Genomic DNA, 13031 nt, shown 5'->3' with positions numbered 1-13031 from the left:
GTTTTCAGGACAAATTCACTATAACCTATTGGCTCTATTTGTGCCCCTTCTTTTCAACCAATGTAAAATAATTATACCTAACACAAACACACACATGTATATGGTATGGAAAAGTAGTAGAAGGGCTTAGCAAAATGTAAATAGGAAACCTTGAAGACTCATAACTGGCAAAGTTCCAGGGTGTCCCATTTCTTCAGGCCAATCAATAATGATAGAAAGGAGACTTGTAGTTTCTTCTCATTTTACAGTCAGCCCTTCAGAAAACAAGGAGCTGGATTGACTGTGTATCCAAGACAAATAATGTTCTTTCAACTTTGCTAGAACAGAGTTCCTCATATATATAGGTCATAAGAATTATAAAGCCTTCTAAAGAAAACTAACAATGTTTAAAAGGCAACCAACCCATGCATTAATTCTAAAATACCTCATTATGATTTTAAAATGAATGGGCTCCTTTAGCCTCACAACATGGTTACTATCACAGCTAATTGATGACTATTGTCATTATGTCTGATCCCACTATTCACCATCATGAGATTTGAGACACTCATCTTTTGCACAGAGCTTTGATGAGGCTGTAAGAGTTTTTCTCCATGCACTGTTAATAAGACGATTAGTAGGACATTGTTGGTCTTCTCCTTTTATTACTAGATCACCTTAGGCTTATAAAAGAACTTTCTCTTCACAATAATCTTTTATGATAGGCTGTGAAAATATTATCTTTATTTTACAGAAAAGGAAACAAACACCCTTCAAGTTAAATATTATGGAAATATTAGTTCCACAAATCTGATAAATAAGCTGTTAATTAAATTTTTCCCTTCCTTAATCTAGGTAATTTTTTCATTATTCTCTTCTCCCTCAAAAATATGCTTCTTATAAAAACAAATCCTCAGTTTTATTATTGAGATACTTTTCTTCCTAGTGCTCAAAAGAATAGTGAAAGTTTACTCATCCTCAGCACAGAACACCAACAGACAATATTTTATACCATTTTTATCTGGTGAGAAAACTGAATTTTGGAAAGGTTAAGCACTCTGCAAGTCAGTTACAGTGCTAATATAGAATATTACTCTTCTACCCAGGCAATGCTTCTTGTTTTCTATAATGATCAGAGAATGAAATGATCTAAGTTACCATTTCATGATTGTTTTGTCTTTTATTTTAACTATATTTCAAAATTCCAAGCTTTAGTTTCATTGGTATGGGCACTCCTCCATTGATCCTGAATGAGACTATGGTAAGCCTTCAGAGCAGACTTCAGTAGATAATAGAAAACTTTTAAAAATGCATTTCATATTTCCCTGTCCTTATTGGATGTTCAAGTTATCTTATTCCTCATTCCTCCACCTTCTTGGGATATGACTACTGAGCTGGTTCAAAGTGAGTTCAGTCCAAGCCCTTAAGAACCAGCACCTGACTTTAATTCCCTTCTTTCTCCATTGCACCAAGGCTGCTCTCTATATCACAGGACTCAGAAAGGTAAAGTCTTCAAACAAACCAATATCCATAGCTAATATTCTTTTGTTCCTTTAATCTTATTCAGTTGGCTTTTGAAAGTCTCCTCCTGCCACTTCCCTGCTCTTCAATTGGGGATGTTTTTTATTGATTTTAAACTTAGAATTTCCCCCTATCCTTCTATCACTCTCCCTGTTTCACTTTTATTATACCTACTCTTAGTTTTCCTTATGACCTTCAGTCTCTTCTTGGAGTACCAAGTTCATCACTCCTAGTCTCAATTTATTTTCTTTAATCTTGACTTTATAAGTGACCAGTTCAAAAAACATACTATCTTCTGCCTTTGACTTGCTTATTACTGTCTTGTTACCATTTCCAGTTTCCAATTTTCCATCCTTGATTATTTATCTCTACTATCTACCTTTCTCCACTCATACATCTAAGCTATTCAATACTTCTAGAAGAATTCACCCAATATTAGCTTGATCCACTACAAATTCATATTATTTTATGTCAACTAGATCCCCACTATTGAACAGCAAAACATAATTTTCAGATTGTTTCTGTTGCTAAGGACGTTTATTTAGCATGTTGTAACTTTTCAAATAGATCTAGTCCAACTTATTCCTACTCAATTTTTAACCCAATATATCCATCTGTAATGACCTTAAGATTTTGCCCAGCCACTTGCAAATCATCTGGATAATATACATCCTTTATTCAATAGTTCATACAGTATCAACATCAAGTAAGGTATAAAACAGGAACATATGTTCACCAATTTCATGAAGTGTATATACATCATGTACATATATATATATATATGTATGTATATCTACTCTGTGAAAAGCCCAAAGAAAAAGAACATCTTTATTAGTGAAAAGGGTCTACATTTATTTCTCTTTTGTGTAAACATTGGGATGCCTGCACTGAGCCTTGGGACCTTACAATCTGCTTACTGAGATCTTTCTAATCATCTAAGACAATAGAAAAAGGTAATGGAAAATGCTTAATTTTCATATTGAACATAATTTAAATTTTTCTGATTATCTTGGGGTCATAAAAATCAGTCACTAATCTGTGCATATAGGTTTCAGTGTCTTCCAAGAAAATTAGAGTACTTGGAGCTACTTGCTCCTATCTTAAATACTTATGTATTACTGTGTTCTCCTAGCAATGGATCTCATTTCCCTCAGAGCTATCTGTTCTCCCAACATTTCTGAAGGCTATCAGGTCTTTATTTAGTTCTAATCTCATTTTTTCTAACTGATGACTTGTAAATTAGTCTTTGCTTCTACTTTATGCCATTTTCTTCCCTCTTGTGTTTGTATCTGGAGGACTTTTAAACAATTCTACATAACCTGAAAAAGAGGCTTCATCTTCTCTCCATCTTTTGTCCTATGGTAAAACATGAGCTTATAAAAGTTTTTAAATGACAATGACCATGGAATCATGGTATTTTTCAGTGATAAGAAAAGATGGTCAAAAACATTAGGGGAAAAAAAATTTATTTTTAAGGTTCTAAGAGGCTATTACAAAAAAAAAAAAAAAAACACAAAGTAAACAAAATTAAAAAAAAAAAGAATAAAAGTATTCTTTTAAAAGTATTCTGTATAAAACCAAAGGCACACTACCAGAAGTACAATAGCAACAGATGTTCAAGAATTAAAATATTTTTTCTCATTTTGATAGTTTTTGATGACTCTCCGTTTACATTCATTTTCTAATGTTCTCTTAGTCATGCTTTAAATATTTTCCCCCAAAAGCCAAAATTTTAAAGTGTAGTACCTTTTTAAGCACAAATAGAACCATGAAATAAGCTTAAGAACACACAAGGATAAATCATATCTAAATGAAGCAATTTAATATGACAATATTGGTCTTTTAAAACAAACTAGTTAAGAAATAGCTCCCATGGTTTAGTGTTAAAAATAAAATATTTTATCTTCTGCTTTAGAAAAATCAAGACACTGCTTGATTAGTAAAACCAGAAATCTGCACTTGAGTGTGTTACCTTAGAAAATACAAATTCTGAAGGGGGAGAAAAACACTTGGTAGAACATAAAAACCTTTAAGCACAAGTTACATGAATAATTTTTTTTGGTAAAAGAAAATGTTTTTCTTTGCTAAAATGTAACCACTTAAGTAAAAATAGGCTGTTAAAAATATAGAAAGTCATAACTAAGTTATGGGTAGTTTTGTTGGAAGTGGAAATGGTATGTACGTCTTCCCTTCACCCCCCCCCCCAAGACAATTGGGGTTAAGTGACTTGCCCAGGGTCACACAGCTAGGAAGTGTTAAGTGTCTGAAGCCAGACTCAGGTCCTCCTGACTTCAGGGCTGGTGTTCAAGGCACTTCAGGCACTGTGACACCTAGCTGCCCCATGTATGTCTTTTAAAGTATAAAATATTTTATAAGAATTACCCCCCCAAAAAGGAGGTTAATCATTACATGTAAGTCTACTCCTTTATGTATATAAAGACTTTCATTTATTCCTGAAGGAGTTTGACTGTAGGGGTTGGTAATGGAAAGAATTCAAATAGCTAAAAATTGTTTGGCCACACAAAAAAAATATTTTCTTAAGACTTGGAAGCAGCTGTTAAATCACTGCATGCTTGAAGGTAACTCCTCAGTGAACTTCTTCCCTGTTAAGAAAAAGAAAATAGTTAGGAAGGTGTTCTAATTTTATTTTAAAAAAAAAAAAAAAAGAATAAATAAATTCATTCTTCAAGTCAGAAAACTACAGCATAAAAAGAAAGTTCCCAAACTGTGCTATAAATATGATAAATTTCCATCCAAAAAGTACAGTTACTACACAAGTTAGTGATGTAATTTTCGGGGGGGGAGGGAGGAGAGGTCTTCTTAATTTAAGCAGCTTTCTTTCACATATACAGGAGGAGAACTTCCTAATATAGGATGATAGATTTAGAACCAAAAAAGATCTTCGAGGTACAGCCTTCTCATTTTACAAATTACAAATTACAAAATGGAGGCTTACAGAGGTGAAATATCTTGCTTAACAGGGTCCATCCAGGGAAAAGTGAGCAACTGCAGAAATTCAAATGTAATTGTTCTGACTCAAATCCAGCACTGTTTCCATTATACCCTATTGGAGAGAGCTGTCAAATGCTAAGGCTTGAATGTGTTGGCTTTTGAGGACCTTGATAACCAATGCAAATGCTCACTTTTGTGTTATTTTTTTTTAAAGAATAATGCAAAATTAAAGCCATCAAATACTAAATAATCTCATCTGTAAAGAAAGTAAAATGGAAACATGACATTCCTATAAATTCTAATACATGCATTCCATTTATAGTTTTTAAATTAGCAATTAAAAATTAATTTTTTTTTTACTCCTATTCTCACTTCCCCTCCAAACAACTAAATTTCCTCTCCTGCTGAAAGCTAGATGTCTGAAATATCTTAAAAGAGGGATATCTGTACAAAGAATAAAGCCTATTCAGTCAAGGCTATATAGCTCAAAGGATCTTTAATTCACTATAGTACCAAATAGAGAACTTGGGATCTAAGCAATTACTAGCATCAATCAGCATATCACAATTACAAGGTGGTAGTAAAGATAGAGAAGATGGGATTGACATCAGGGAACTATTAACCAATTAAAATAAGAATAAGGAAAAAAAACCAGTACTCAGAAGTTTCCTTCTCTGAGAAATCTGAATCCTGAATCATGTTTATTTTATAGGTCACAATGTGCTTTATACCAAGCAAAATAGATAACAGAAGTTTTATCATCCCCATTTTACAGAAAAATGACTTAGATTAAAAATTAGAAAAATTATAAAATATATTTATAAAATATAATTTATATTTATAAATGTAAAATATTTATATTAAATAGATATAAAATTTATAAAATAAAATTTTAAAATTTGAAAAAAAATTTAGAAAAATCACTTAGATTAGAGGATTTCTGACAATGAAATCCTGGTCTCCTGGATATTCTTTCCTCTTTACCAGTGCTGTCAAACTCAAAAATGGGGGCCATTGAACATAAGTGTCTGAAGCCAAATTTGAACTCAGGAAGATAAGTCTCCCTGATTCCAGGCCCAGCACTGTGTACACTATGGCACCACCTTACTGAATTCTATTCCTCTCTCTGTTTCTGTGATTCTTACTTCCTGGGCTCTCATTTCCTCATCTGTAAAATGAAAGGATTAGACCGAATGGTCACTAAGGTCTTTTTTTCCAGTTCTAAATCTGTGATCTAAGGATTTGGCTGCTTTGACGTTATATTCTCCAAATCATCAAATATGTATCAAAACCTAAACCTATGTGGAGAGCCTGAAAAAATGTCAAGGGCATTTGGAGATAAAAAACGAGTCCCAGCAAAGCACTAACTGGAATTACCTGTTATTACAGTAAAACACAGGACCGAGGCTCACGGAAAGGATTGCTCCCTGCTGGAACTCCCACCAGAAGAGCATCTTTGCAGGCATTTTGCATGCAATATTGCTGGAGTTCTGCAGCAGCCTGAGAGACCTGAATGAAACAAGAAGATAAACAGATATATTTTAAAGACGACTCCCTTCTACCTTTCCCACATAGCTAGGCAAAGGACACACCTGGCTTCCTCTTCAAGAACCTTCTCCTATTCCATTATAATAAGCATTTTAATCCTTGAATACTATTATTTTACCATAACTGGTTTCCTTTACAATCCTATGTACTTTATTGTATGCAGATCCATGCAAAAATTATATTGAGAAGGGGTCCACAAGTATCTCCAGACTGCCATAGTACATGACATATGAAAAAAGTTAAGAATTCATGCATTATAGGGAAGGACCTAGAGAAAACCCTAATAAACTCCTTAAAGTGGGGAAGTTGGCAGGGATGGGGAAAGAGAACGGGAGAAGGTGCTGCATTGGTGGGTGAAGAAAGCTCTTCTAGGGAACTATTTGAGATTTCTCAGTGAAGTGAGTAACAATCGTACCTTTGAACTATTAAACTCAGACAAATAAACAGCAATTGTTTTTTCTCTGTAACACAGAAACAAACTAATATTAAGGGACTGGTTTTCTAGCAAACATACAATGCTCAACAGTCATATATGATGCAAAGGGTGTCCCCCTTGATTTTTGTGGATGAGCTATGACACTCTCCTCTGACAGAGACCCACCCTTCAGGGCAGTTAAGTGGTTTCATTAAGATTAGCCCAGGACCACTCCTAGTAGCTGGAACTCCCAGTTATTGAGTAGCTTGGGAAGCTGTAAAGAAACCTTCTTCTCATTGATACCTTTTGTTATTTCTCTGCCAGGACCTCTTGCCACTGAGTAGTCTGTCTTCCTATCAAAGCTGGCTTCTGAGTGCCAATAAAAATCCCTTTTGCCATTCAGACTTTCCGGGTTCATGAAGTCTTTCACACTGGACATCTGCGTCTCCAACCAGAGGGGATTCCCACAATTCTCTACACTGCCACTAACTGCATTAATATATAATGTTCACCCAGAGAAAACAAATTGGTTCCTGGCACCAAAAATGGTAGAAAGGTTGGTAGAAAAAGAAGGGAGAATAGATTGAAGAGTTTTTGTCTTTCATTCAGAGAGAGAAAATGGCTCCTTTTTTTTCAGAATTTAACATTTTTAACCTTATAAATCAAGTACCCAATTATCCTTCTTGTAATAATGGCAAGCACTCATCTGTAATAGTGATCCATCTTTTAAAAAAGGTGCACGGGGAGAGGATTTCTTTCATTTCTCAATGCCAGAGAATTGCAGACACGCCACATAGCTAGCTGAGATGTTTTCTGCCTCATAACAGTTTGCTCACAGAAGATTACAACATGAGAGTTCACAATAATAAAAAGTCATTGACATGCTTTAAGTGGCACGGATAAGTGACAGAGTTGAGCCTGAATTCTCAGGTCCTAACAAATTAAAGAAGTTGCAATACAAGCCCAGCAACAATAAAGACTAGTATAGCTGAGTCTGAATAAGCTCATTACACAAACTAATAAATTAATGAAATGTATGTTCACATAGTTAATTGTAGATAGAAAGTGTCTTTTCTAGGATTTTTATATCCAGGATAGAGATAAACCAAAATCCTTGATTATTAATTTTTGGCATTTTTCTAAGGTCAATTTAGCTGTGCCAGTATAGTATAAGCCAAATCCAGAAGGAAAATTTTCAATCTTAGAAACAACAAGAGATTTTTCAGCACCAGAAGAAAGATATAAGATGATGGGCTTCAAACCAAAAAGGACAACATTAGAGAAACATTTAAATAATTAACTCCTGTAATGCCCCCCCATATCTGGCAAAATTCTCAGCAGAAGACTTTGACTGAAAAAAAACAAACCAAAACAACGACAAAAAAAAAAAAAAACCAGTAGCCATTCACAACGAGTTTTCTCTTCTCCTTTACTCAAAATCTCTTGAAATCATACCCCATTCTTTACTTATTTACTTCAGTTTATGATAAAGAATTGACCCTTTTAAATGCCAAGGCTAACTCAAATCATACTCTGGATACCATCTTCTCCCTTTTCCTCCAACAGACTGCCCCCATGATTGTAACCTCATCCTGCCTCTCTAAACTTCAATCTCATCTCATCCTGATCCTCACAACTATGTTCAAATCTCCCCCAAATCCTTTGAAAATTCTTTTCTTACCCAACCAATCCCTCAAGTTATTATATTCTGATTTTCTCATTCCAAGTCAAATTTCCAGAAAAAAAAGTGACTTCTACATGGACATTTTCTCCCTTCTAATTCCTCAGATTAGGCAGCATGGTACAGTGGGAAGATTGTTGGATTTGGATACAAATCATGGCTCTATCACTTTTTTCAATGGCTGACCTTAGGATGTCTTACCAACTTTAAAACTTAGTTTCTATATCTATAAAATGAAGGAGCTGGACTATATGACCTCTTAAGTTTCTTCCAACTTCAAAACTGGGATCCTGTAATCAATACCTTTACATTTTGGATTCCCACCTCATCACTCAACTGAAACTTTATTATTATTATTATTATCTCAATAATTATTATTACTAATCTCAGTTGTCAAATTTACTCCAAATATACTTGAATTCATTATCTTGACATTCCTGTCACATATAATTTACGTTAGTGTATCTATATGTATATGTATATTACATGTAGATAGTATATATATTTATATATGTAATTTATGTAAAATTGTAATTACTTAAGATAATTTCTATAGTAAGCACTATATAAATGCTATTATTATTATTAATTAAGTTTCTGGGGAGCTAGGTGGCACACTGGATAGAGTGCCAGGCCTGTAGTCAGGAAGATTCATCTTCTTGAATTCAAATCTGGCCTTCTTCCTAGGTGTGTGATCTTGGTCAAGTCATTTAATTCTATTTGCTTCAGTTCCTCATCTGTAAAATGAGCTGGAAGAGGAAATGGCCAACCACTCCTGTATCTCTGCCAAGAAAACCCCAAATAAGATCACGAAGAGTCAGATATGACTGAAAAAAAAAAAAAACAACAAATAAACAGTTTTCATGTCAAACTGAATATGATATGCTCTTATGAAAGAAAAGTCAGAGCACTATATGAATGTAAAAAGTTATTAGCAGGCAAAACTTAGTACAAAGCTTTATCCTAGCCAATTAAGAAGCCCAATGCTGTTCAGTAACTGCTGCAATTACCCTATTCCTATGTTCCCACAGCACCTCATTTGGCTTTGCCCTGACTTGTTAAACAACTCCCCAGTGCATGATGCCAGTGATTGCTCTTTCCAGTGTTCTGATGGTGAATTCTGGCTTGGGTAAGGAGTAGGCCATCCTTGCTGATAAAAGATGGCATGCCTTGGGACAAAGTTAATGTCCTGGTAGGATGAAATAAGCCAATGACCCTGAGGAAACAGAGTCTAAGCAGCTGTAAAATTCCAACTGAGTCTATGAAAGGCCTGAGTAGCATGCAATTTTAGTGCTAGGAAAGACTTTTAAAGTCTTATGAAACTTATGAATGACTTATCTCATTCAGGCTCCTTTCATAGTCTAGTGAAGACTATGTATGAACCCTTTTTCAAAATGTTTTTAAAAGGCATTAAAAATCCATGGGATTACAAAAGAAATCAATAATATTGAAATAGTTATCAATTTTTTTTTTTAATTCACAGATCTCAGGTTAAAGAATCCAGATTCTACTGCTACTTTTTTACTGTACAAATGATTAGGACAGTGTGATTTAGAGCATGTTAATTACAGCAGCTAGCACCTGTATGTTTTTGTTCAGTCACATTTAACTCTATGACTCCATTTGGTGTTTTCTTGGCAAAAATACTGGAGTGGTTTGCTAATTTCTTCTCTGGCTCATTTTACAGATGAGGAAACTGAGGAAAACAGATGAAGTGACTTGCCTGGATTCACACAGCTAGTAAAGCCTCTGAAGGCATTTGAACTCACAAAGATGTCTTTTCATGACTCCAGGCCTAGCACTCTGCATATGGCGCCACCTAGCGGCCTAAGAAGCTGGATTCTCCTGAATCTAAGCCCAGTGCTCTGTGCATTGTGACACCACCTAACTGCCCTGGATGTCTATATTCCTACACTATTCCCAATAGTTCATATTAATATGCTAATTTACAAAATACATTCCTTACAATAACCCTATAGGACATAAGGCTTGTAATAATTTTTTTTTACATTTTACAGATGAGGAAATTGGGAAAGTTTAAGCAGATGGGCAGCATGAGAATTATGTGCTTAAAAAACGGTTCTGATCAAATCTGCTCTGGCAGTGAATGGGTGAAAAGTTCTCATGCTGGGGAACAAGCTGAAAACTTATTTGGCTTTGAGGCTTCTTCAGGAGAAACAAGTTTACAAAGTCACAGATGCCCAGAAAGAAAAGAAAATCTGACTCAAAATAAGGTCAAGATAAATCAGCAGCAAATGTCTCCAGGTACTTTCAATATGTTTCAAACAGAAAGCTAGGACTGCAATGAAAAAGGACCAAATAAGTAATTCTTGAATAGTTTAGATAAGGCTAAGAACTCGGATGATTAATCCTGGAAGAGAAAAACTACCAAATGATTTGTACTCAAAGAGAAATTAAGAAACTCATAGCTAAGCATTAGAAAGCCTGGCTCCTTTTCTCCCATCTCTTAGCACTGGAGGTAACAAGGTGGAAAGAGCAGTACCTAGTGCTGGGAAACCCCGAGTTCAAATCCAGACCCAGACAATTACTAGTTGTGTGACCCTGGGCAAGTCACTTAAAAAAAAAAAAGAAAAACCTCTGCCTTAGTTTCTTCATCTGTAAAATGGGAATAATAAGAGCACCCACCTCCCAAGGCTGTTGTGAGGATCAAATGAGATAATATTTGTAAACTGTTTGGTACATGGTGTTTATTAAATGCCTGTTCCCCTCTATTCCTATCTATAAGAACCCTGAACTACCCACCATCCAGGAAAGCCTTGCTGGACCTGGAGACTCTCTACTCATCTTGATTTTCCTACGGTTGCTTAGTTCAAAAGACATAATATAGCTTCTCTACATACTCTGAAATCTTAGTGAATCCAAAATCCTATCACTAAGGCCCTTCCCCACCTCCACCCAAGACAAAAGTTGATGCTGTTCATTGTGTTCCCCAACACAAAGGCTCAGCTGGGCTTTTTCTGCCCCTGAACATGCCCACAGGCCCCCAGTATGTCTGCAGTTCTGGATTGTAAACAGAAGCCAGCTTGTGAACCCACAGTGAAGACGTTTACCAGTCAGAACTCAGCCCTCTCTGCCACCCTTCCTCTCCTGCCACTCCAAGACGGGCAGCCCTTCCTGGGAATAGGGCCACTTTTGTGCTGCTGCCTAGACTGTCTGGGACCGCTAACAGTCAGGCAAGCAGGGGGAGGGGCTCCGGACAGAGGCTGGCTAGGAAAGGAGAAGGAAGTTAGAAAGGAGGAAGGGTGGGTGAGGGGTGAGAATAGAGAGAAGGGTGGAGGTGGGCAGAAAAACATTGGGGAGCAGAAAAAAGAAGGGGGAACGGTAAAGAAAATAGCGGGGAGGAGAGAGCAAGTCCACCAATCAACACACACACAAACACACGCCAAAGAGTAGCCGAGGCGGCACTTCTGTAATGGAGGATCCCTTTCTCCTTCCTCCGACAGACAAAAGCAGGGTCACGGAGGGACACGCTTCCTGGCGGCAGCTCCCACGAAGGGACTCCACTGGGCTTTGTTTCAAAAGAAGGCGGAAGGGATCCCCAAGTCAGACATCCAGCACCACCTTGGCTAAGGCCAGGCGGCTGGCCCGAGGTGTAACCCCGGCGTCTAGCACAGTTCCTGGCACAGAGACGGCCCCGAATATGTCTATTGATTCTGGGCATCATCCTCCCTTTCACCCAGGCATTCTTAGCCTCCCTTCTCCTGCCCCATCTTAAAATGTCCGAGAGCTGATTCAACTCAACAAGCACACACTAAGCCCCTAGTAGTTGCTAGCATTTATGAAGCGTTTGAAGTTTTGCAAAGAGCTTCGCTTAACATTAATTATTTCAGTTGATAATATATGCAAGGCACAAATGGAAACTGAGGCTGAGAGAGTTCGGATGACCTCTCGAGGGGAAGGGGGGTCACACTAGTAGATAGCAAATATGTAAGGCACTGGAGAAATAAAGCTTCAAGAAATAAGAGAGTTTAAGGAAGAGAAGGCACTCTATAGCAGGATACTTAGTGGCCACACCCATTCAGCTGAGGAAAAAGGAAGAAAAAGATCTCAGAGGCCTTTTCTCCGCTCTTCCTTGTTACAGACGTTCGACAAAACCCGCTCCCCTCAAAAAAAAAAAAAAATGCAAACAACTCTTCCTCTCACGGTCCTGCTTCAGAGCAAATAAGCGTTTGGACAGCAGCCAGACAGGCCATCCCTCCTCTCCAGACCTTTACCTTGATCCTCTCCACCCCCGCCTCCAATTTCAGCTGCTCTACCAGGCGTTGCATGGTGCTAAGGTTAGAGCTGGAAGACATGCTTAGTGGCGCGATCCTCTCAGGGACGGTAAAAAGGGCGGCTGCTCGATCCTCCCCGAGGCTTCAAGATAGCTAGGTTATCAGTTCTACCCAGGGGCGGCAAGTTAGGCGGCTGTTCTCTCCTGCCTGGGGGGCGGCAAGCTAGGGGGGCGGATACTCTGCAGTGTTGGAGGCGCCGCTCCTAGCGGTGAGAGAAGATTCCCCACCCTCTCCAACCCACCAGCACGCGTAAAAAAGTGCTAGGGAGGCAGGAACTGAGCTCACAGTCAGGAGGAGGAGAGGGATGGCGGGGGAGGGAAACGTTGCAACGTTCTCCAGGCCCTCTCTGCAAACACCCAAGAAAAGCTGACCGAGAGCAGTTCCGCCTAAGTTCCTGTTCCCCAGAGCCCCCTCTATAGGCCAAGTGCAGGAAAGGGCGCCCAGACCATACGAGCTCTTCCTTCGGGTTTCCTTTTTTTCCAGATGCTGGAGGCTGGCTGGAGCCCTAGGTACTCCCAGAAGTCTCCAGAATTCAACACAACTTCTTTCTGTCAATGCTTACTTTGATACTCTGATAATGGTACACTAACTGGTCTGCAACAACTGAAGGACGCAAATGTCAGGACCAAGTTTTTCTCTT

At 37.6% G+C, this 13031-nt stretch overlaps 1 protein-coding gene across 1 annotated transcript; it reads right to left on the bottom strand.

Moving 5' to 3' along the window:
- Positions 1-2949: 2949 nt before the first annotated feature.
- GNG10 (G protein subunit gamma 10) lies at positions 2950-12744 on the bottom strand. The gene is made up of 3 exons (XM_051961148.1): positions 12332-12744; positions 5830-5961; positions 2950-4103 (listed from the first exon to the last, which is right to left on the bottom strand). The coding sequence occupies exons 1-2, from the start codon at positions 12410-12412 to the stop codon at positions 5836-5838; spliced, it is 207 nt and encodes a 68-aa protein (XP_051817108.1). The 5' UTR covers positions 12413-12744; the 3' UTR covers positions 2950-4103; positions 5830-5835.
- Positions 12745-13031: the final 287 nt, after the last annotated feature.

Source organism: Antechinus flavipes, chromosome 1 (assembly GCF_016432865.1).
Source record: "Antechinus flavipes isolate AdamAnt ecotype Samford, QLD, Australia chromosome 1, AdamAnt_v2, whole genome shotgun sequence".
Taxonomy (NCBI): domain Eukaryota; kingdom Metazoa; phylum Chordata; class Mammalia; order Dasyuromorphia; family Dasyuridae; genus Antechinus; species Antechinus flavipes.
This window is presented reverse-complemented; position numbering and strand designations above follow the sequence as displayed.